At 45.1% G+C, this 24,224-nt stretch overlaps 2 protein-coding genes across 4 annotated transcripts; one reads left to right on the forward strand and one right to left on the reverse strand.

Annotated features, from left to right (window-relative positions):
* The first annotated feature begins 105 nt into the window (after nt 1–105).
* Nucleotides 106–6,780, forward strand: LOC131139097 (homeodomain-interacting protein kinase 2-like). 2 transcript variants are annotated; one of them, XM_058088367.1, is made up of 10 exons: nt 106–421; nt 504–600; nt 2,834–3,055; nt 3,165–3,356; nt 3,427–3,614; nt 3,686–3,809; nt 4,928–5,056; nt 5,128–5,211; nt 5,289–5,461; nt 5,545–6,780. In XM_058088367.1, the coding sequence occupies exons 2-10, from the start codon at nt 592–594 to the stop codon at nt 6,227–6,229; spliced, it is 1,806 nt and encodes a 601-aa protein (XP_057944350.1). In that variant the 5' UTR covers nt 106–421; nt 504–591; the 3' UTR covers nt 6,230–6,780. The 2 variants fall into 2 exon arrangements, with proteins under 2 accessions (XP_057944350.1, XP_057944349.1); XM_058088366.1 differs by having other exon boundaries at nt 2,859–3,055.
* A 1,488-nt stretch (nt 6,781–8,268) lies between these two features.
* LOC131139095 (aminopeptidase N-like) lies at nt 8,269–24,201 on the reverse strand. Of its 2 annotated transcripts, none has more exons than XM_058088365.1 (21): nt 24,065–24,201; nt 19,897–20,639; nt 19,685–19,827; nt 18,915–19,054; nt 18,719–18,845; nt 15,147–15,301; nt 14,753–14,866; nt 14,531–14,674; nt 14,392–14,457; nt 14,258–14,323; nt 14,012–14,187; nt 13,601–13,677; nt 13,388–13,521; nt 11,460–11,515; nt 11,257–11,404; nt 11,097–11,188; nt 10,911–11,021; nt 9,994–10,161; nt 9,783–9,923; nt 8,976–9,057; nt 8,269–8,903 (listed from the first exon to the last, which is right to left on the reverse strand). In XM_058088365.1, the coding sequence occupies exons 2-21, from the start codon at nt 20,505–20,507 to the stop codon at nt 8,751–8,753; spliced, it is 2,904 nt and encodes a 967-aa protein (XP_057944348.1). In that variant the 5' UTR covers nt 20,508–20,639; nt 24,065–24,201; the 3' UTR covers nt 8,269–8,750. The 2 variants fall into 2 exon arrangements, with proteins under 2 accessions (XP_057944348.1, XP_057944347.1); XM_058088364.1 differs by lacking the exon at nt 24,065–24,201 and adding an exon at nt 21,305–21,712.
* Between the last annotated feature and the right edge of the window lie 23 nt (nt 24,202–24,224).

Genomic DNA, 24,224 nt, shown 5'->3' on the forward strand with positions numbered 1-24,224 from the left:
CTACTGTAAGTAGGTCCAAAACTAAAATGGGGGAAAATAGGGCAAAAAGGCACAATGCTAACATTCTTTAGCCCCCAAAGATATAAAAAAAAAAAGTTTGGACACTCTTGTCCTGCAGTCAAAAGTTTGGCTTCTTTGTGCTAAATATGTTTTTTTTTTCTAACTGAAGACGAAACTTGCCTTCTTCAGACCAACCCGGACTCTCGCGGCGGCGCCGGAATGAAGTCTTCATCAAGGGAACGCCATTTTGAGTCGTAACAGTCACATGACCACTGAGATGGACACGGAGAAGGTGCCGGGGCGAGGCGATGTCATCGGCTTCCCGGGCGGAGCCGGATGACATACGCCAACCTGAGCGTCATCAGTGGCCAATGATGTCACCCGTGCACCTTGATGACGTCACCCAACTTTGATGATTCGGGTGTGAATCAAGGGCAACTTTTTCATGGTTTGCTTACAAAGAATTATTTAGAGGATTTACAGCGTTTCTGTTTTCATGTCAGCTCACGCAGGAGGAGCGCGCCGTCGCATGTTGGCTGAGAAGAAGACATGTCCGCACCTTTTTGACCTCCGCACTCCACAGATCCACAGATGACACAGGTAACGACACCGGGGCGTGCATCACTTCCACTGGGCGTGGTCCTCGGGGATGAGGGTCGTCTCCGGGCTGGCTGGGGTTCGAGCTGCTTGGCTAAGATGGAGCCAAGATGAATCTCTGGGGTTACGTTTGTCCTCTGGACTCCTTCTACCCGCTGGTCTAAGTTCTTAGCCTATGGACCAGGTTTTTGTCTCAAGGTTTTAGTTTCGAGGTTAGGTTATCCACTGATCTGTTTTTTTTCTTCTGGACTTAGGTCTAGTCTTTATGCTACTCTCCATCCATTGGTCAAGGTTCTTTTCACTGGACTTAGTTCTAGTCTCCCAGTCAGACTGGTGGATAGAAGCTAAGTACAAGTCTCTAGGTTAGATCATACCCTCTGTTGGAAATGATATTGTCTGGACTTAGTTCTGGTGTCCAGTTTAGGTTCTATCCACTAGGCTAATGTATGTTCTTTCATCTGGTCTCAGTTCTAGTGTGTATCTTCTGGTCTAGGTCAACAGGTTGGATTCTATACAGTTCTAGTCGGCAGGTCAGGTTCTATTCTCTGGACTTAGTTCTAGTCTACAGTTTAGGTTCTATCCACTGGTCTTTGGGACTTGAAGTAACCAGGTTAAATTCTATTCTCTGAGCTGTATTCTATCCTCTGGATTTAGGTTTAGGTCCTATCCACAAGTTCTGGTCTCTAAGTTAGATGCTGTCCACTGGTCTAGGTTGTCTCTCTGGACTTAGTTTAAATGGGAACTATTATTATGCTCATTTTTCGGCCCTTTGTGTTGAATTGTGGACAACAAAAAGCAAAATACACACAATAACCAGCACAGAAAGCTTTCTAGATCTTCCAGAATCTGCACCTATTCAGCTGTATTTCTTTGGATTTTGTGCTTCCTGTGAAAACAGTCTGTTTTAAGTTATTCTGTTGTAATTTATTTTAATTTGTTTTTAATTATTTTCTTTATTTTAAATTTATTTTTCTTTATTTTACATTTATTTTTCTTTATTTTTAATTCATTTTTCTTTATTTTAAATTTATTTATTTTTTGATTTATTCTACCCACGACCAACTCCGGTTGCCGATAGCTGCCGAACCCAACGTTACGGGAGTTAATAAACGGTATAGGAGTTGATAATAAACGTAGATTAATCTTTTTAAAATGTCAGCTGTTAGCATATAGCCGTATGTGTCGGATCCTCAATCCAATCCGGACGTAGAGTCTGGACGGTCCCAAGTTTCTAAAGAAAAGAGGTTACTTCAAGACATCTCTCAATGGTAAGTAGCTTTAGCATTTTAGCGTTAGGGTTTCAACAGTATCGGTAATGAGTAATGTGGGAATTACACAATTTTGTGGGACTACCGGGGTTTAAAAAATTGGTTTGAGCCACCAATGGGGGTGGGAAACGGCTATTAGCAAGCCTGCTGCATTTTATGCACACTCTATAATGCTACACACACAAGCGCATTAGCTCCCGGACTTACACAAAATAAACACAGTTAGGACACTGATGTATTCTTATTGTTACTTCCTGTTTGTTTTTCTGACCGCACGCCCATTTAAGGAAGCCTGGCAATCTGTGACATCACAAACCGCCAGTGTTTAGAACGCCCTCTGAAACCGAGCATCCAGAGCCGTCACAAACGTCTTCAGGGCTCACTTCCAAATGCAAACCTCATCGTCTGAGACTTTGGTTCAACACCAGAATAGAACATTCTAACGACATTTATAGGTCCGGGAAAAAAAGCATAATAGGTCACCTTTAACTTACCGGGTTGGATTTTATACTCGGATCTAAATTAAATCCTCTGGACTTAGCTCTAGTCTACGGTTTAGGTTCTGTTATGGTTTCTACGGCAGGTTCTATCCACTGGGCTAGCGACTTTTCCCTGAACTCTTTAGGTTGGTTTCTGTGTTGTATCTCAACTTAGTTCTAGTCTCCAGGGTAGGTTCTGTCCTCTGGTCTGGGGTCAGGTATACAGGCTAGGTTCTATCCTCTGGACACAGTTTTAGTGTCCAGTTAAGGTTCTATCAACTGGAGTAGGTTCCTTCCTGTGGACCGGTAAGGTCTATCTACTGATCTGAGTTCAAGTCGCCAGACTATTTCTATGCTTTAGTCTAAAGTTAATTCTTAGTTAGTCTCCAGCTTCAGGTCTAGGTTCTATAGTCTGGACTTGTGGTCTGTAGGGTTGTTTAGGCATCTTGCTTGCTGCCGTGACCCCGACCCACACTGACGGTCCCACAGTCTGCCTTCTCTCCATATTCTTCAGGGTGTTCTTCCGAAGAGGAAACCCACGACCTGGATGAGATGGAAGGTTCCATCGTGAAGAGCAACACCAGTTTCTACCACATCCAGAAACTTTTGGATCGAGGAACCAGCAGCCACGTCTTCAAATGTCACAACTTGGGGTTGTCAAAGAACGTGGCCCTGAAAGTTCACAAAAACTACGCCTTATTTGAAAATGAGGTTGGTGCTTCAAGCGTTTGTGGTGGTGTCGGCGACACGGCGTGCAGGCGACACGGCGTGCGGGCGACACGGCGCGCAGGTGACACGTGATGTGGTCCGCTGTGCGCAGATCGACATGCAGGAGATTGTGAGCGTGCTGGACCCGGAAAAGAAGAGCATCGTGGAGTTCATCGAGACGTTCACCTTCAACGGACACCCTTGTCTGGTCTTTGAGCTGCTGGACACCAGCTTGTTCAGCATGGTCTACGACAAGCGCTGGAAGACCTTCTCACCCAACGACATCCGACCGGTTGCCCAGCAGGTAAACCAAACATCTCCATGTTCCTCAGGTGAAGAAAGTCCCATCAGTCGCATCTTTGACACGTCTCCAGTTGCTGACGGCCTTCGAAGCCCTGAAGAGCATCGGCGTGATCCACACGGACCTGAAGTCGGACAACATCATGCTCGTGGACCACACCGTGCAGCCCTTCAGGGTCAAGCTCATCGACTTTGGCTTGTCCATCACCACCTCCGAAGCGCCGCTCAGTTTCGGCGTGGCCCTGCAGCCCATGGGCAACAGGTCGGTGGTGCCGCCCGCCTTCTCGTTGCCTTCAATGCCTCCATGGAGACCTGTGACTCTGCCGTCAACAGAGCGCCCGAAGTCGCCCTGGGTCTTCCCTTCTCCGAGGCCATCGACATGTGGTCTCTGGGCTGCGTCCTGTCCTTCCTGTACCTCGGCAACTACCTCTTCTTGGCCAACTCCAACTACAACATGGTCAGTGACATCTTACTCGGCATCCAACCGTGGGCCCTAAACTTGACCGACCTAAATACTTGGATGACTTTGCTGTGTACTATTTACTGCTTTTTCTTCTGGAGGGAGTACACACGAAATCATTAGAAAGGTCAGAAGAAGAAATGGTTTGATGATAATAGATTGTCCTTCAACCTAAATAAAACTAAAATCATGCTGTTAGCTAACAGCAGAAAGGACACGCACCAGCAAATACAAATGGGAAATACATTTCTGGGGATCACAATAGATGAAAATATGAGCTGGAAACCTCATATTACAAATATACAACATAAGGTGGCCACAAATATTTCAATATTGAACAAAGCAAAATTTGTTCTCCATCAGAAATCACTCCACACTCTTTATTGCTCTGTGGTTCTACCATATCTTACTTATTGTGTGGAAATATGGGCTAATAACTATAAAAGCAATCTTCACTGGCTAAATGTACTGCAAAAAAGGTCAGTAAGGATAATTCATAATGCTGCCTACAGAGAACATACTAACTCCTTATTTGTAAAAATGACAAATACTTCAACTTGCTGATATAGTTCATCTTCAAACAGCTAAAATAATGCATAAGGCTAAAAATAAGCAATGAGCTAAAAATGTCATCCAATACTTCTCTACAAGAGAGGAGAAATATGATCTCAGGGAAGAAGTACATTTGAAACACTTCTATGCTAGGACTACGTTATGCTAGCCATAGCATTTCAGTATGTGGAATCAAACTATGGAATGGATTAAGGAAGTCATACAATGCACAACGATGAGCATTTTAATTAAAATAATTTTTAAAAAATAATTAAAAATTTTTATTTTTAAAAATATTTTTTATAATATTTTTTTATAATAATTAAAAAAAAATTAAAAAACAAAAAAACTTGAACTATATTAGGAAAGCAGGAAGTGAACAAATGTAAGAGTTACTGATTGTAAAAGTACCAGATGGAGGGGTAGGATTTAATAAGCTTTGCTTCTTCCTACTCCTTTTGGACATGTGGAACTGGGAACTGATTATGGGATGCACTCAATTGGAATCTGATGCATGTTCAAATGAAATGAAAGCATTACCATTTATGGGCGTGTCTCTACAGCTGCGCAGCATGATCGAGGTGGTCGGTCGGATTCCTGATCATCTCCTCAGCGCCAGCAAAAACACTCACAAATATTTCAAGAAGAACACCCGAGACAATGACGGCGATCACCCAAAATGGCGACTGATGGTACGGACTGGTGGACGTCTGCTTCTCGGACGCTGGTCGACTGACGTGAGTTGTGTTTGTCTCTGCTTCAGACGGAGAAGGAGTACCAGGATAAAACCGGCGTCCGTCCTGAGGGCTTACCGTGGACCTTCAAATGTTTGGAGGACCTGATGACAGTAAGTCCACGTGATGAACACGGCGTGGACTTGGGACAATGGTGTGACCATGACAACCTGTTTGGAACGCTCTCCAGCTTAAACCGCATGTGAATGAGTCCATCGAGATGGAGGACCGCAAGGCCTTTGTGGACCTCCTCAAGTGTCTTCTCCACATGGACCCCGAGCAGAGGATCACCCCCGAGGAGGCCCTCAAGCACCCCTTCCTGACCATGAGCCACCTCTGTGAGCACAAGAACACCAGCCCTTAGTGAGTCCAACAAGATCCAGAGCTTGTGGTAGAACCTGAAGTCAAACCAGCGCATGTCTTCTTCTTTGACTGTGTTCTTTCAGTGTGATTGACAGCTATGACAAGATGAAGTTCTGTCCAGTCAATGACTTCCATAAGGAACATAGCGGTCCTAAGCCCAAGCCGGATCCGGTCGTCAGCCCCAAGAACTGGCGGCAAAAATTCTGTCCTTTCTTGAGGACCAAAAAGACCGATGAGCCTGTCCCGGACGGTTCTGCGCCTCACATCAAGCTGAAGATCAGGTGGCAGAATCTCTGTCAGTTCTTCAGGACCAAGAGCAGACCCGATCCGCTTGCACTCGATGCCAACAGTTCTCCTGGTCTCAGTTCCCGTGGTCTCGGTCCACAGCTCCAGTCGAACAAAACGTGGTGCAAAAAAATCTTTCACTTCTTCCGAATGAACCAGATCGGTCCAGAACCGGACCGCCGTCCTGTCCATCAAAGTGTGAGCCCCGTGAAGGTCCACAAACCAGACGGGGACCACAAATGTTGTGCCGCAATCGAGTCGCCACAAGTTAACGCCGAGTCGTCACCAGATAAAAAAGACGCAAAAAAAGGCGAGCCACAGCAAGCGAAAGACGAGTCGGCGGCCATGAAAAATAAGACCAAAGTCGACTTGAAGACAACTCGAGTGGCGGCTAAAAATTGCAGGAACATGACCTTTGACCTGGACTACCTCAACCATCGCAGGAAAAATGCCAATCAAAAAACAAAAAAGTCAAACTCTTAGAGAAGAAGAACATTTGACCTTCGACCTCAGCTACCTCTGCCATCTTGCAACGAACGACCTTTGACCTCTCCTACCTCATGAGAAGTTTGCACAAACGAACGGAACCGTTCTAGAATGCTCTGTTGTTCAACCAAAGCAAGTTTACCTCAAAACACGGGTTCTAGAATACACAATGTAATACCAGTGTAGAACCCTATGGGAACTACTATGAGTTCAGTAGTTCTGTATTATTATTATTAGTATTGTTATTAGTATTATTATTATATAATTTGACTTTGGTGCTGCTAGGTTGGTTCTGTACGGACTGTCTTGGTTCTAGTTAGCGTGGTCCTATGCTGGTTGCTGTATCCTCAAGGTTGTCCAATGGTCCTATGCTAGTTCTAATTCCAGTCCTGGCAGGTGATGATGCAACACCCTGACACTGGGTTCTGTTTACTGACCTGAGAGCTCCTCCGAGAACCCGGCAGAACTTTGGTGTTGAACAATCCACGGCTCACCCTCCTGGTCACATGTCATAATAACTCACCAATGATTAAAAAGTATGCAAATCAGCTTTGTCCTAACAGCACCTGCTGGGTGATGGACCAAGCAAGCTGTGGAACCTTCAAGAAGAGCCACGGGTCAGAACCAGAGCAGCACCAATCAGGATACACATCAGGCCATTTGCAGCCAAATAAGTTACCTAAATATTAGGCTCACATAGCCAAATTATTATTATTATTATTATTATTATTTTGCCCAGATTGATTTACAACATTTTAGGTACACCCAAAATAACGGTGGAAATCTTAGGCCAAAAAAGGTAAACAATATACTCTGGTGGTCTGGCGCCCACAAAGGGCCATCATTTCCTGGTTGTCGGCCATTGGTTGACAGCCTATGTCACTCAACAGTTTGTTGTTTCTCATTGGTTGATGAGCAGCTGACATGCAAATTAGCAGTCGCGAATCTGCTTCTTAGAAATACATACAAGACACGTGCTGCCGCTCCAACGAGCCCACCTTCGCGTGTTAGCGGATAGTGTAGGCGGGGCCACCTTAGCGTGTTAGCGGATAGTGTAGGCGGGGCCACCTTCGCGTGTTAGCGGATAGTGTAGGCGGGGTCCTGCCACATTATTGATGCAATACTTTAAGCCGCCCACCAGAGGGAACCAACTGGCGACTGAAAGACGGCGTAAACTTGGAAAACAACGTTGGACTGAAACTAAACTACACGACGTGGTCAGTGACCTCGAATTGTGGGTTTCCCTAAGTTATGGAACCTTTAGTTCAGGACTTGAATTCCCAAATGTCAGCAGAATGTGACCAAAACTTGCGTTTGTGTACGGGTCGCTTGGTCGCCATTTTTACTGCAGTACCGCACGTGAGCGTAAGGCGGCGTTGTATAAAATTCATGAAGCTTTTTGGCCTATTTTGAGTGGCTATAGCTTAGCTGGGAGTTGTAGCAATACCGACTTTGTCCGCAGGACGGCGTCGGTGGCCGCAACACGGAGTCCATCTGATTGTTCCAATTAGTGACGCTCGGATTGATCGCCACGGATCGATCGAAGCTTTAAAACGTTTGGAAAACATTTTGACGGAGTCGAACGACAGCTAAACCATGCGGCTTAACACTCACCTGTAAGTGTGCCAGTCAGACGGCTAAGCTAAGCTAATCAGCCCAAGACAACATTTAATGAGTCCAGCGAGAGCAGTCCTTCTCAGCCGTGGAAGTTCGCCAAAGTCTCCGTAAAGACGGCGTGTCATCCTGTGGAAGTTTGACGAGTTGACATCTAAAAGTAAGTCTAAATAGTTCCTTTTTTCATGACTCTTTTTATTAGTACCCACCTTTCTTTGGCCTGACTTTTCCCCTTTTATGAGGTTAGAATGTTTTCTTGTGGAATTGAATAAGATGAGTGAAAGTTTGAGGCCCTTCCGATGTGACCCGGTCTAGCAAGAAATGTTTGTGAGATTCTCCTGGTCTGAAGGACTTGAAGCACAGCAATTGTGTCATTGGCTTCATTAAGAACAAAAATAAACAGCAATGCTGGCAGAGCTTTACTTGTTCCATTTGGAGTTGTACCATCATCGGGACAAAAGCTGCCATTTTTTTGTACAAACCTTCCAAAAGAAAGGAACGTTTCTAATTTCCCAGCTTTTCTTGAATGCGGCATAATAAGGCCCAAGATGTCATACTTCACAAACGTTAGCAACAGCAGTGCAGCTAAAGGAGCTGTAGCTATGCTATACAGCGCTAACGTGACATTTTAACAGCAACATCGTGCTGGGTTCGCCGGTTCGCTTCAGGGAAACCAAACGTAGCTGCGGGCTTTGTTTTAGGACTTGTAGCGAAGCCTGGGGAAGTCATGAAAACCCATTGTCATGTTTAGTGCTCATGAAGAGGCAGTAGGGACACTTTTGTATAATAAAGAACCTTTAAGGTGCAAGACAAAAAGCAACCAGATGTCCGTTTTGGCGTTTTGGTCACAGGCGGCGAGAAATGGTGGCGACTCTTAGCCACAGTCAGAGTTTTTGTGATGCTTTCATGAGGACTCCTGGGAGAACCACGCCAGCATTCGGGCTTTGTTCTCCGTCACCCACTTGATGTTGGCCGAGATCCTCTCCATGGTCTGCTCCAGGGCCATGTTGGCCGAGCCGAAGCCAACATGGAGGTTGTCTTCTTTGAATCGCCGCAGCTGTTTTGAAGAACGGGACACGGCATCAGCGCTCCGAGGCCAGGGAGAGCGTCTTTTAGTGGGGCCACCTACCTCCTGCAGCTCAAAGTCTGTGGAGAAGCGCATGGCGATCCCGCTGACCAGGTTGGATAAGGTAAACGATCCCTTCCCATACCTGAAAACAAAGGTTTTACAAATATATGAAATATGTAAGACATACATAGATAGGTAGGATGTTCCCCTGGGATATTTAAAAATGTATACTGTTTTTTATTTATTATATATATATTATATATTATATAAAATTATTTTTTATTTTCCATCAATATTTGCATACTGAAAAAATGTGATATCTTCATTTAATAACATAATTTGTTTTAATCCTCATGCTATATTTAGTAATTCATATAACTTCATTAAAATGTAAAAAAGCAACACATTTTTGGTAATAAAACTAATTTGTAAAGTAATTTGTATTTATTTTGTTAATGATTTATGTATGTATTTAAGATTCAAAATGTCCCCACTGAAAATGAGTTTTAAAAAAATAGCCTTTTCGGCTCCTGCTTATTTTAAAACTGGAATACTGGCTTTCAATTTTTAATTTCCATAACTGTCCACCAGATGGCACTGCTCTGTATTGCTCTTGGAAGGAAGTGTGTGTGGATAATGGAGAATGGTGGGAATTTATCCATCAAAAATAAGCATGCACGTTATTAGTTTATGAAAGTGAGGTTATGTAAACACGTTGGCCTTTGAAGGGTTACAAAGCCCAAAATATATTCTATACTTTTCTATATTTCGGGCACAAGGGGGCCTAACCCTAACCCTAACCCTAACCCTCGCCCTCGTGGAGTCATCATCATTTTTTCTTGATGGATTCATCACGCGAGTTCTCACCGCTGGAAAATGTCACCCCATCTGGCTCGGATGAAGTTCCACGCCAGAGGCGCCCCCACCACGTTCCTGGATATGTACAAGATGGTGGAGATGGCGTCCTGCTTTCGGATCTTCGTCGTGTCCAGCGTGTACTCCAGATACCTGCAAAGACAGATGTCATTGAACGCATCACGGCTCGGCGGTGAGCTGCAGCCATCTTTGCTGCGTCTACCGGTTGAGAAGCCACGGCACTTTGGTGGAGGCCAAGGCCACCCTGAGCCGGGACTCCTCGGATGCCAGGGTGGCGTTTTGGAGCATCTTCCAGACAAAGTCCCACTCCTCCATGCCGCCGTATTCGATTCCCATGCGGTAAACAGTGCCTCTCAGGTCGGGCTGGATCCTGATCAAGAGAAGCATACGCAGTATGACGCCTCCATCTTATCTTCTCTATGGACTACACCGCTGAGGGCAACCTTGTGTAATCTTTAGAGTAGTCTGTGTACAGCTAGTCCCAACACAGCTAATTAGTGTTTAATTACGTGGCCACGCATCATGGCGGTACCGTCACGCGGGGTGGGGGACCTGAATTCCTTGACGGTTCCATGACACCTAGGGCAACATGACGAGGAGCCCGAACACACCTCCAAGATGATCAAGGGCCTTCCTGAGGGTGTTGGGAGTGGTCTCCTCCAGACCCCAACCCGACTTAGCCCCCTCTGTGACATCCTCCCCGGGCCCCGGCAGGGATGCGTCATGGAGGAGTGGAAGAGGATTCCGGTGACGCGCAATGCAGCTTTGTTCAATTCCATGTCCAAGAGGATTAAGGCGGTGCTCCATAACGATGCTTTATGTTGCCAGCTATTTATGTTGCCAGCTATTCACACACTCGTAGTATAGTAAATGTACACTCCCATACAAGCTGTACACGGACTACTCCAAAGTACATCCACATGAACTTTCTGTAGTATGGTTCTGTAGTATGGTTCTGTAGTATGGTTCTGTAGTATGGTTCTGTAGTACGGTTCTGTAGTGTATTTCTGTAGTATATTTCTGTAGTATATTTCTGTAGTATAGTTCTGTAGTACGGTTCTGTAGTATAGTTCTGTAGTATATTTCTGTAGTATAGTTCTGTAGTGTAGTGGTGTTTACCAGTAGTGCTGTGGGTCGTCCATCCACTGCTTGAACCAGCCCGTGGTCAGCTCCCGGCACGCCGCCACGCCCGTAGAGCAGGCGACCTGGAGGGCGTTCACCTGGTTGTACCTGATGAGGTGACGGGGACACCCTGTGGTTAAAAACCCAGAGTTCAGGCCAGTCGGGGTAAAAACCAGTTCTTACTGCTCGTTGATGGTTTCAGGTACTACGGTCCAGTTCCGCGTTGTCGTCCTGAAGTGCTCAAAAAGCGGCTGGATGAGTTTGCGGGTGTACGCCTGGACGGAAGAGCGGACGTTGATGAGTGGATGTTTGCGTGGCCGGGAGGCTGATCACGAGTACGAACCCGTAAAGGCCCGTAGACCGCCGTGCGGTCAAACACGACAAAGTAGTCGTAGAGGTTAGACAGCGCCGTCTGCCACGGGATGTACTCCCTCTCCTTGGACAAGTACTTGGTGGTCCTCAGGGCCAGGGTGGTGTCCAGGATTTTGGCTCTACACGAGGCGGAGTCCGGTCACATGTTTTCCTTACGTTTAACGCTGCTCTTACCTTGCTAGCTTGAAGGCGTCGTCGATGATCTGACCTCGGTTTATGGTGGGAATAGTCTGGCGAGGGAATGGGACACACGGTCACGTTGAAGTACTTGGGAGTATTACAATCATTAGCAATACTTACTTTTATCCACGGGGAGACTGAGGGCACACACACATAACATTATCTTATTGCTGAAATACTACTAATACTCCGGTCTGCAGCGCTTTCTTTTCTTGCTGCCCTCAGTCTCCTTTTGGATAAAACTGTAGTAGTATGTACATATGGAACCCTGCTGGACTTGGTAGTACCGCTATTTGGTGCTTGATGTTTGACTCTTCTGTGCCCCCCACCCTAGAAGATGTTTGACTCTTCTGTGCCCCCCGCCCTAGAAGATAAGATGTTTGACTCTTCTGTGCCCCCCGCCCTAGAAGATAAGATGTTTGACTCTTCTGTGCCCCCCGCCCTAGAAGATGTTTGACTCTTCTGTGCCCCCCGCCCTAGAAGATAAGATGTTTGACTCTTCTGTGCCCCCCACCCTAGAAGATGTTTGACTCTTCTGTGCCCCCCACCCTAGAAGATGTTTGACTCTTCTGTGCCCCCCCACCCTAGAAGATGTTTGACTCTTCTGTGCCCCCCCACCCTAGAAGATGTTTGACTCTTCTGTGCCCCCCCACCCTAGAAGATGTTTGACTCTTCTGTGCCCCCCGCCCTAGAAGATGTTTGACTCTTCTGTGCCCCCCACCCTAGGAGATGTTTGACTCTTCTGTGCCCCCCGCTCTAGGAGATGTTTGACTCTTCTGTGCCCCCCGCCCTAGAAGATGTTTGACTCTTCTGTGCCCCCCACCCTAGAAGATGTTTGACTCTTCTGTGCCCCCCACCCTAGAAGATGTTTGACTCTTCTGTGCCCCCCGCCCTAGAAGATGTTTGACTCTTCTGTGCCCCCCACCCTAGAAGATGTTTGACTCTTCTGTGCCCCCCGCCCTAGAAGATAAGATGTTTGACTCTTCTGTGCCCCCCACCCTAGAAGATGTTTGACTCTTCTGTGCCCCCCGCCCTAGAAGATAAGATGTTTGACTCTTCTGTGCCCCCCACCCTAGAAGTTGTTTGACTCTTCTGTGGCCCCCACCCTAGGAGATGTTTGACTCTTCTGTCCCCTCCGCCCTAGAAGATAAGATGTTTGACTCTTCTGTGCCCCCCGCCCTAGAAGATAAGATGTTTGACTCTTCTGTGCCCCCCGCCCTAGAAGATGTTTGACTCTTCTGTGCCCCCCGCCCTAGAAGATGTTTGACTCTTCTGTGCCCCCCGCCCTAGAAGATGTTTGACTCTTCTGTGCCCCCCGCCCTAGGAGATGTTTGACTCTTCTGTGCCCCCCGCCCTAGGAGATGTTTGACTCTTCTGTGCCCCCCGCCCTAGAAGATAAGATGTTTGACTCTTCTGTGCCCCCCTGCCTTAGATGTTTGACTCTTCTGTGCCCCCCCGCCCTAGAAGATGTTTGACTCTTCTGTGCCCCCCCCGCCCTAGAAGATAAGATGTTTGACTCTTCTGTGCCCCCCGCCCTGGAAGATAAGATGTTTGACTCTTCTGTGCCCCCCGCCCTAGAAGATAAGATGTTTGACTCTTCTGTGCCCCCCGCCCTGGAAGATAAGATGTTTGACTCTTCTGTGTCCCCCGCCCTAGAAGATGCATTATTTTAGCTGTTTGAAGATGAACTATATCAGCAAGTTGAAGTATTTGTCATTTTACAAATAAGTAGTATGTTCTCTGTAGGCGGCATTATGAATTATCCTTACTGACCTTTTTTGCAGTACATTTAGCCAGTGAAGATTGCTTTTATAGTTATTAGCCCATATTTCCACACAATAAGTAAGATATGGTAGAACCAGAGAGCAACAAGGTGTTCGTACTGCAGACGTAAAAACGGTCCAAAAGGAGGATCAATTCACCAGGTGGTCCGTTTCGAGCACAGAGAAGAGGCGATTCCAGTTGTGGATGTCGTAGTTCACCCTGAAGTAACCCGACACGTTGGTGTTGGCCAGCACCCAGTCGTGTCCCGACACTTTCATCTGAGCGTGGGTGTCTGTGGAAGAGGTGTCCAGGAAGGAAGTGACGGCGGGCTGAGTAATACACGGCTACACCAGGTATTACCGTGGAGGTACCTGTCTTATGGAGGAGCCAGTACTGTTCCTGTTCAACACCCGTCTTCATCCACTGAAGAGGTACAAGCCATGTGTAACTGGGGGGGGGGACAGAAATATTAGGAAATACAATTTATACAGCATGCCATGCAATGTCGTGACTATTTGTGTCAAATCCTGAGCTCATCTAAACACGACGTGCATAAAGAAAATGCTTTCATGTCATGCAATGTCGTGACTTTTGCAGTTGCATTCAAGTACCCCTATGATAAAGGGAATGGCGTCTAAGCATGTGACACGACCACCCAAGTTGCCTGTGGACAACATCCCATACGCTGTCATGATGGTCATGAAAGGATTCCTATGCATTCCTATTCCTATTCCTATTCCTAATCCTATCCGTCTAAAGCCGCAGCAGGAAGCGCTTCTTACTTGAACTGAGAAGGTCTCTCCACCACAGAGTTGGGATCCACCAGGAAGTGTTTCTGGGTGATGTTCCCGGTCCGAGTATCTATGGTCACCAATGGAAAGCCGATCTGAAGAGTCCAGCGGCTCATGATGTCACTGACTGTGCGTGGGATGCGCACGTTTGGCGTGTTTTCAACCGCCTGGTAACCGACAGACGCAGGGAAGCGAAGTGAAACCGAGGCGTGGAAACACCCGCACCATGCCACCAACCTTTTGGAGATGGTCCCACAGGTCGGAACACGTGGTGCTGCCAAAGGCGAACGCGTTGAGGTAAGACTAGAGAGAGAGAGAGCCAAATGAGAGCAAGCAACCAAGCGCCGGATGGCGGCGGGGCGGTTACTCACACTGAGCCCCTCGGCGAACACGGGCTCGCTAAGAAAGCTTGACAGCATCCTGAGCACCGCCGCCCCCTGAAACAAACATCAAACACTTCAGCGGTCCTGATCTTCTCATTGTAGCGGAGGACGCCATTTTAGCGCTGGCCTTGTTGTAGGAGACGCTGCTGAACATCTCGCTGATCTCAGCCGGGCTGTTGACCTCGTCCTCACGCCGGGACAGAGGGTGAGAAGACGTCAAACTGTCGACGGACATCACCCTCTGAATGTCGTGTAGAACAATGTGGTCTTTCTACAGCCGGGCACAAAGATGACTTTTATGGGGCGGGTCTGGAGATGATGGATCTCCCGTCAGGGACCCCTGGCTTACGATGTTCCAGCTGGGCTCGGCGTAGTCGCCACCCAGGTACTCCACGTAGGACGCAAAGCCTTCGTTCAGCCACACGTCGTTCCACCATCGCATGGTCACCAGGTTACCAAACCACTAAAGAAAACCACAGACATTTACTGGAAAGGCCGGCCTCCATTGTTTCGCTGACGTTCAGGAAACATCAAATCACTGGAGGCTGTGAGCCCCGACCACAGGATTGAAGAACCTAAGCACACCCACCGTCCAGCAGGACTCGATCATCCCCACATGATTTGTCATCCTGCTATAGGAACACATGTTGATACTGAACGCAAAAGGACTGCAGGATTGTTTGTATTATCATAACACACTGATTATTGTTTGATTATTGCTCGGCTGAGACGCCACAGCCGACCTGGTGTGCGAGCTCGTGGGCGATGACGGACATGACTCGGTCTTTGTTTCCCATGGAGGACCTGGCGGGGTCGTACAGCAGGGCCGTCTCCCTGTACATGATCAGGCCCCAGTTCTCCATCGCGCCGGCGTTGAAGTCGGGCAGAGCCACTTGATCTGCAGGGGGGGGCAAGACGTGGATTGGTCAAAGAAGAAAAGCAAAGAACGGGAGCGGACAAAGCCTCCAGTAAACAGTTTGCAGAGGCTATCCTTCGGGACTATAAAAGTGCGGAAATGTTTGTGGGCCGAGGTATTCTGGAGGTGGATATACTACAGTCCATTGTAAAAAACCAGGAACATACGTAATGGCATCCAGCCTATTCTGGAGGTGGATATACTACAGTCCATTGTAAAAAAACAGGAACGTACGTAATGGCATCCAGCCTATTCTGGAGGTGGATATACTACAGTCCATTGTAAAAAACCAGGAACATACGTAATGGCATCCAGCCTATTCTGGAGGTGGATATACTACAGTCCATTGTAAAAAAAAACAGGAACATACGTAATGGCATCCAGCCTATTCTGGAGGTGGATATACTACAGTCCATTGTAAAAAAAAAAACAGGAACGTACGTAATGGCATCCAGCCTATTCTGGAGGTGGATATACTACAGTCCATTGTAAAAAAACAGGAACGTACGTAATGGCATCCAGCCTATTCTGGAGGTGGATATACTGCAGTCCATTGTAAAAAAAAAACAGGAACGTACGTAATGGCATCCAGCCTATTCTGGAGGTGGATATACTACAGTCCATTGTAAAAAACCAGGAACATACGTAATGGCATCCAGCCTATTCTGGAGGTGGATATACTACAGTCCATTGTAAAAAAAACAGGAACATACGTAATGGCATCCAGCCTATTCTGGAGGTGGATATACTACAGTCCATTGTAAAAAAAACAGGAACATACGTAATGGCATCCAGCCTATTCTGGAGGTGGATATACTACAGTCCATTGTAAAAAAACAGGAACATACGTAATGGCATCCAGCCTATTCTGGAGGTGGATATACTACAGTCCATTGTAAAAAAACAGGAACATACGTAATGGCATCCAGCCTATTCTGGAGGTGGATATACTACAGTCCATTGTAAAAAAACAGGAACGTACGTAATGGCATCCAGCCTATTCTGGAGGTGGATATACTACAGTCCATTGTAAAAAAACAGGAACGTACGTAATGGCATCCAGCCTATTCTGGAGGTGGATATACTGCAGTCCATTGTAAAAAAAAACAGGAACGTACGTAATGGCATCCAGCCTATTCTGGAGGTGGATATACTGCAGTCCATTGTAAAAAAAAAAACAGGAACGTACGTAATGGCATCCAGCCTATTCTGGAGGTGGATGTACTACAGTCCATTGTAAAAAAAACAGGAACGTACGTAATGGCATCCAGCCTATTCTGGAGGTGGATATACTGCAGTCCATTGTAAAAAAACAGGAACGTACGTAATGGCATGCAGCCTATTAGACCCCTCATTCTAAACCGGTGGCTTTTTTATGCAGTGGGGTGTTAATTAATCCTTCATAGGTGGCGACAACACTAGCGTGTTATTTGAAACAGTCGTAGAAGTCGTCCAACTGCGGTTATTCAGACTGTAATCTACTATTGAATGTGCCCGTCCTGTCTCTTGTTGAGCCTTAGAAAGGGTTTGTTTAGCTTGCTAGTTGACTCAGGGGCGTCACTAGGTTCTGAGGGCAGGGGGGGCTTAGCCCCCTGGAGATGCACAGGATATGAATGTAGTAGACATTCAAAAAAATCCAAATAAGGAACAAGAACGGCTTTTTTTTAAAGCCTTTTGTTGTGTTGTTTTTATTGCTTCACTGTAGGTTTTATGTTTTCTTTGAAGCACTTTGAGATTTCTGTAATGTAAAGTGCAATATAAATAACATTTATTATTATTATTAAGAACCACTTTTGGACAGATTTTAGTAGAGATACTCAATAGTTTTAGGCCACCATTAAATGTACACAAATACACACAAGCTGCACTGCAAAACCGCTGCTCAAGCTCCGCAATCATTCTGTCCAGTAGACGGTGATCAATTATTTAATAATCATTATTATATTATTCATTAGCCTATTATTATTATTACTATCATATACAATACACTCATATGTGACTTTTACTCATCTGTATACACCAGTCATTATTTGCACAAAAATTAATATATATTCTGGTGTCTGCAATACATATTTGCTCCTGTGCAATATTATATGGATATCTTGTATATATCTTGTTAAACTGTCTTTTTTTTTTTTTACTTTACTTTTTGTATACTTTTAACTCAACTATTGCACTGAAAGGAGAAGCTCTCCAATCTTGTTGTACATCTTGTATAATGACAATAAAGGCCATTCCATTCCATATCATCATTATTCTTCTTCTGATCATTACTACTACTACTACTACTGCTACTACTAGTAGTAGTAGCCGTAGGCTAGTATTAGCCTGCTTATTGGCTTGCTTATTAGCCTGCTTTTGCCCTATTATATGAAATTTGTCAGAGATTTTTTTTTTGTAAAAAAAAAAAATCAATAAAAAATATCAAATTAACATTTCAGCCCCTAAAATAGGCCTAATGACGCCACTGGGTGGACTGTAGTTCTTTGCTAACTAACACAGTTACGCCACAAGTCTGTTAAAATGTGACCTTGATCTTGAGTTCAATAGTGTTTCTCACCAAAGATCATCTATATCAGGGGTGCTCACACTTTTTCAGCATGCAAGCTACTTTTAAAATGACCGAGTCAAAATGATCTACCCACTACAAAAATGCAAAACATCTATTTATTGTCAAATGTATTGGGGATTATTTGTACGTACAATGTATGTTGATGTACCTTACATAACCAAATGAGCCAATATTGCAAAACACACATAATTAACAATTAACATTTTTTTGTAACTACCTCCACATTACTCCACATTTCCCTTCTTTGGTACTGCGATGGTAGAATGGCATATGAGGCAAACGCACTTCGAAAAAGACATTGTGAAAAAAAAGTCCACCTCCCATTCCGTATGGAAGTGATATGTTTTTGCCTTTTTACTTGGTCCAGCTCCTTCACTCATTTTAGTGACCATAAACTTTAGCGAGGGCTTAAAATCTGACGCAATTCGCCGACTAGCTTAGCACTTTGCATCGTTGTTTACGCATGAGCGGTGACCTAAAGGTCAAAATTTAGGTGTCATCTGACTGGTTGTCCTGTATGTCAATCAAGTAACGGGGATGGATGATAGGCTGACATCGTAAGTTCTGCTGCACTTAGAGACGTTGTTTGATTTGATTGGTCGCCCGAAGGGCAACATTCAGTTGTCATCTGAATGGCTGCCCTGTATATCAATCAAGTGACGGCATTGACGCGAGGATGATATTTTTTAATGTCACGCCGCGATCGACCAGCGATCGACCAGTACCACCTCCGCGATCGACCGGTAGATCGCGATCGACTTAATGAGCACCCCTGATCTATATCATCTATAGGAGTTGTTTTGGTGTTGCTAGCTAGACTGACCCACCTGACTTAGGCAGCGGATATGCTGTGTTGTAGTAGCGCTCGTAGAACTGAAGAATACGACTGGTGACACTGAGAGCGTAATCACCCTGCCCGGCTTCGATGGCCTTTCTTCGTGCCCAGACACGGACCTGTTAAAAAAACAAAAATGAATGGTTTGGTCTCTTGAACACAGCACCCATGCAGAGGTGGCTTCTTACCTGCGTGCCCTTGTGTTGCTGTAACTCTTTGTAGGAAAAGTTGCTAACGATGAACGCCAGCAGGTAGGTGGACATTCTCGCCGTGGGGTCGAATGTCGTGACTCGGACCGCAGTGTCGTCGATGACCGTGTCCGTGACGTCTACGGGGAGATGATATTGGGACAGTGATTCCTGTCGTTTGCATTTTCAATCATTTCATAGCTGATGCAGTTTTCTTTACTCTGCTGCACTCATTACCTTAAAATGATTACTACACTTTTTGCCAGGTCACTGGTGTGTGTGTGAGTGCCAGGATGAAAAGCTCTGACTGACTAGGTGACAGGTCATTTTTGACACCACTAAATTCACTCTGCCTCATTGCCGTTCCGTCAGCACTCCTCCATTGTTGGTAGCTAACTTTCTAACCACCATTGTCCATCACGTGCATCTCTCCAGAGTGACAAGAAGAAAAACTTGTTTTGGTTTGTTTGGGGAGAAATGAAGATTGAGTTTTCTTAGCTTAGCTTAGCTTTCTGCTTCATTGGACGCCATTATCTTATGGTTAGCGTCATAAGTCCTCTTCTGCTGTTTGCTAAATCGCATCTGTCCAGACCAGTGGCGTGTGTGACAGGATGAAAAGCTATGGTGCCACCTGCTGGTCGGCTTGTATAAATCCTGAATATTCATTTGGAATATTTTTGTGTGTGAAATTATTCGGATCATTCGGATTCTTCACTTGAAGAATCCCTTCACCAATGGGATTTGTTTGCGGTTCGCCTCCAAAAACGAACCCGTTTGTCGTCCGTTGGAGAGAGCCACTTTGTCCCGGTCATGGATGATGGTGACGCTGAAGACGGCCTTCATGGCAGGCTCGTCAAAGCACGGGAAGGCTTTCCTGGCGTACGTTGCCTGCATCTGAGAGGTGGCAACCACTCTGAAAAGTCAACAACACGTTTAGAAATGGAACGCTCATCACGTACCCTCCCCATCCACGAAAACCTACTTCTTCACGCCATCCTCTACGTATTCACTCCTGTATAAGCCTTCCAGGTCGTCCGCCAGCTCTCCCTGGAACTCTGTGTACAAGACGTACGAGGCCCCCTGAACTAGGCTGCTCGACAGCTGGAGGACCAGATACTCCGTCTCCACCACAAGCCAGGACTTCCGGATAGCCGGCACCGAGGCGCCGCCCACCCCCGTCAACCTGGCGTGGTGCCCGTCCAGGAATGTGTGGTTGAGCTCACTGGAGTGAATGAGGATGAGATCGGTGGCCTTCAGACATTTGAAGACCACCGCCGAGTGTCCAGTGAAGATGAAGAGGCCGTCCGAGTTGGGCTCCAAGCGGGGCCAGAGAGTCACGTTGTAGGCGGTGGGAACCAGCAAGTCTGGGAGCCTGTACTGGTCCCATGGATCATTTGAGACCGGTACAGGGGTGCTGCTCTTTCTGGTGTCCGTGGTGCTGTTGGCCGGCGCTTGGTCTCGAGCGCCGACTCGATTCTTAACCCTCTCCTTGTTGTAGGCCACGGATAAAGCGATGATGGTCAACAGGGCGCTGAAGGCCAACACCAGAAGCACCAGTGCCACGTTCTTGCTGATATAGTAGACCTTCCCCATGTCCAGGATGGGGGTGGCGGCAGGACTCTGAAGGCTCCTCTCTGTCCGGTTATTTCACTTAGGAAGATTAAGTCTATTAATGTCGGTTAATGGTTCTGCTACGATGACGGCCGTTGCACATGATCATAAGACCTGGAAGGGGAGGTAACAACTGAGTGTTATGTAGCTGCTAGCTACTGATGGCTAGGCACTGTAGTTTGAACAAAAAAAACCAAACATGAATATTCCAAAAAAAAAATGTAAAAGTTAGCTGTGAGAAGCAGTAGCTGTAAGTTAGCAAGGTAGCGATTTAACCCGCCAAAGCGTTGCCAGGTAGCTAGCTAATGCTAACATGAAAGGTTGTTGACTCAATTTGTGATTTGAATATGAATGAGAGCGTTATTATGTATGCTTTTAGTCAATAACTGGAGGCTGTTTTCTCATCAGAAAACAAAACTTTTTGGATGTAAGAACATAACAAATGATCGAGGAAATACATTTCTTATTTAAAGAGGCGAAGCGTTTAAGGAGGCAGCTAGCTAGTTAGCAAGCTAGCTTTTTAGACAGCAAGTCCGGCATCACTTAATGTATAACCGTATAATATACATATGGGAAGTTACTAAGTTGCCAGTTGTACATATTTTATTTTTAAAGGTTTGGCTTCGGTGGAGGTCTACAATCGCTTGTACGGCACACTCTTTTGTACAGAAATAATATTCTTAGCTGACTTAAAATGTTTATGGGTAGGTATAAAATATATATGTTGGACTTTAAATTAGTCTGGCGCTCTTTTAAAAAAAACGAGTTTTATTGCCAACCTTAACGCCAATAGGAGAGCTCAATCCATCACAGCAACTCAGCTAGCACACTTGCCGTCTCCTCCTGCTCTCTCTCTCGCTCTCTCTCTCTCTCTCTCTCTCTCTCATCAACACTTCCTTCTTAGCCAGGAGCGGGGTGCGTTCATGACCGTCAGAATTGCCAACATCGACATTACAACACCACCAGGTGGTTACAGAACAGTCACTTTTACTCGTATGCTTGATCGAGATGACCGCTTTAAAGTCAGGGGTTAACTTTTCTAATTTTATGACTTCCGGCGATTAAAAACCACCCTATTAAACAAAACAAAAACAATAAAAACACGTGTGGAATTATACATCGTGATAAGACTCTTTGTAATGCTAACCAAGCAGATGGGGTGGAGATGGCAGGGAAACTACTAGAAAGTACTGCAATACTGCAATTGTATGATTCTGGATATTCAGTACAGAGTTGGAAGATCTATGCTACGTATCCCTCTGTCGTTAAGATTAGAAAATAGATGGTATTGAATATGATTTCCCCAACTTAATTTAAAAAAAAGTACAATTTTACAAATTACATGATTTTTCCTCATATTATAAGATTATTCTCATACAATTGTACTTTTTCTCTCACATTTTGTCTTTATTCTGCTTTTTTTCTTGTAAATTTGCTTCTCATAATATAACTTAAACTAACTAGTTTTAAGCTAGTAAAATGTTATTTTCTTCATAATATTAAAAGGACATTTTCTCACTTTCTCTTAATATTTTGACTTTATTATTGTGAAACCCCGAGCCGCATACACCCCCCCCCCCAAAAAAAACCATACACCACTTGGTACCACCACTTGGGTGGTGTGAGGGGAGGTAAAGGTTAGGACAATTCCAAGGAACCCTGACTGAGACTGGCAATAACAACATTTAAACAAAAAAAAAAAGGGGGGGGGGGTGTTATTTAATTTTTTTCCATGTGGCCCAGGATTCCTGTCGGCCCCCCTGCCACCACTGCAACCAAGCATGAGAGTGACAAAGCATTAAGTCCTAATAAACACACGAGCTATCCCCCCATTCTGTGCCGGTAATCTGGGAAAAATGTGGAAAATTCCAGCCTCTAATCAGCGGCTAAATTTCTTGACCTGGACGACACGGTGCGCTTGGAGTTGACTTTGCAAGCAACGTCTTGCAGAGGATGTCAATGAATCTTTCAGGCTCTTCAAAGGAATTTTATCCCGTCTGTGGAACTTGACATCCCAAAGGTGCGCAACATCTGGAATCCATGGCTGCGATGAAGACGCCGACGAAGACCGCACTAACTTCCTTTACAGCATCTCCCCAAGTGGGTACAACCCAAACATTAGAGCGGGATACGATCTCGGGACAATAGCGGAGAACTCAACTTGGATGTGCTTTAGAATACGCATCCTCCAGTGATGTCATCATGAAGGAGTGGAAGAGGATTCCATGCCCAAGAGGATTAAGGCATTTCCATCTTACGATAGTGCTCACACTATATACAATATCTATGTGTGTGAGTGTAAGGCGTGGCCTTTTTTGTGGTCATAATTATAATAGTTTTACAATTTTAGAAAACTTACAAAAACTGCAAAAATAGAGAAATCAGCAGTAAGAGAAAACAACATGCAATCAAATGAGAAAAAGTAATCATTTCATTAGAAGAAGGACTTATGAGGAAAATAACATTTTGGTAGCATAAAGTTGAAGTAAAAAGTAGCAAAAGTAAAAAGTTTGAAGTTGTAATATAAAATATTTTTTTTGGAAAATCTGTTTGTGAAAAAAGTTATGTTCCGGGAAAATTATGGGAATAAAATTTACAAATTTCTCATATATATATATATATATATATATATATATATATATATATATATATCGCATATCTTAAAGCTTATTACGAGAAGAAAATTTGCAAGAATGATGTAAAAATAATTGGAAAATTTAAAGAAAAAAACCAGCAGAAATGTGGAAAAACTGCTGGAAATTTTTCTCACAACAAAAAGTCATTTTGCGTGTAAACTAGTAGTAAAAGTAAATATATTGATTGAGTAGGATGTAGTTGAAATATTAAAAGAAAAAAATATATTTTTCAAACGTTTAAATATTATGAAAAACTAAAGTTTTCAGTTTTGGAAAATTGGGCTGGGGAAAAGTTCTTTTATCTGAATAATTGAAGTAAATATAACTTCTTAGCATATTACACATGTGAAAGCGGCCTCGCATCTTTCCATCATTCAGCATGCGGCCAAAGCGAGTACTACAGGCGCCTCCTGTGATACATTTCTCCGTATTTTATAGTCTGATGAGCAAGACTAATCGTGTAAGACGTAAAGACTCACTGAGTGCCGGTAGGCTGGGCTTGTGCCCTAAGCCCAGCTTATTACTGAAGAAATGTTGAAAAAAAGATATTGAACGTAGGTCAATACATTCTACCCCCGCGGGTAGCAGAAGTTTTTTTTTTAATGAAAATGTTTTGTAGTCATGCATTATTTATATATTACCACAGCAGGACTTGTTGACAGTCTACTCCCGTTTTGCATAACCAGATGGGATTGATTGTGCTCATCTACAGCCATGAATGACTAACTTTTAAGTGGTTCTCCAAGACCACGTCCCTCCTGAAGAGATGGCCCATAACTGAAATAAAAGTGTCCCAACACATCATAAAGACTAAAAAGCGTATTTTGTTGAGGCCAAAAGGCATGGCCGCACTAAACACACGTAACCTTTAGAAGAATATCAGCTGTGGAAGGTGGTACATACCGGCCTGTGGATGTGCGCCGCGAGCCTGCAGGGGCTGGACTGAGCCGGGCTGGTGGGAAACAGTCTGCGAGGGTGGAGCCGCCGAGAGCTACCGCAGGTTTTCCTCGGGATGCAGATGCAGGGAGGGGGAACGACTCACCATTTTTGAAAAAAAAAAAAA

This window comes from Doryrhamphus excisus, chromosome 12 (assembly GCF_030265055.1).
Source record: "Doryrhamphus excisus isolate RoL2022-K1 chromosome 12, RoL_Dexc_1.0, whole genome shotgun sequence".
In the NCBI taxonomy this organism is placed as follows: Eukaryota; Metazoa; Chordata; class Actinopteri; order Syngnathiformes; family Syngnathidae; genus Doryrhamphus; species Doryrhamphus excisus.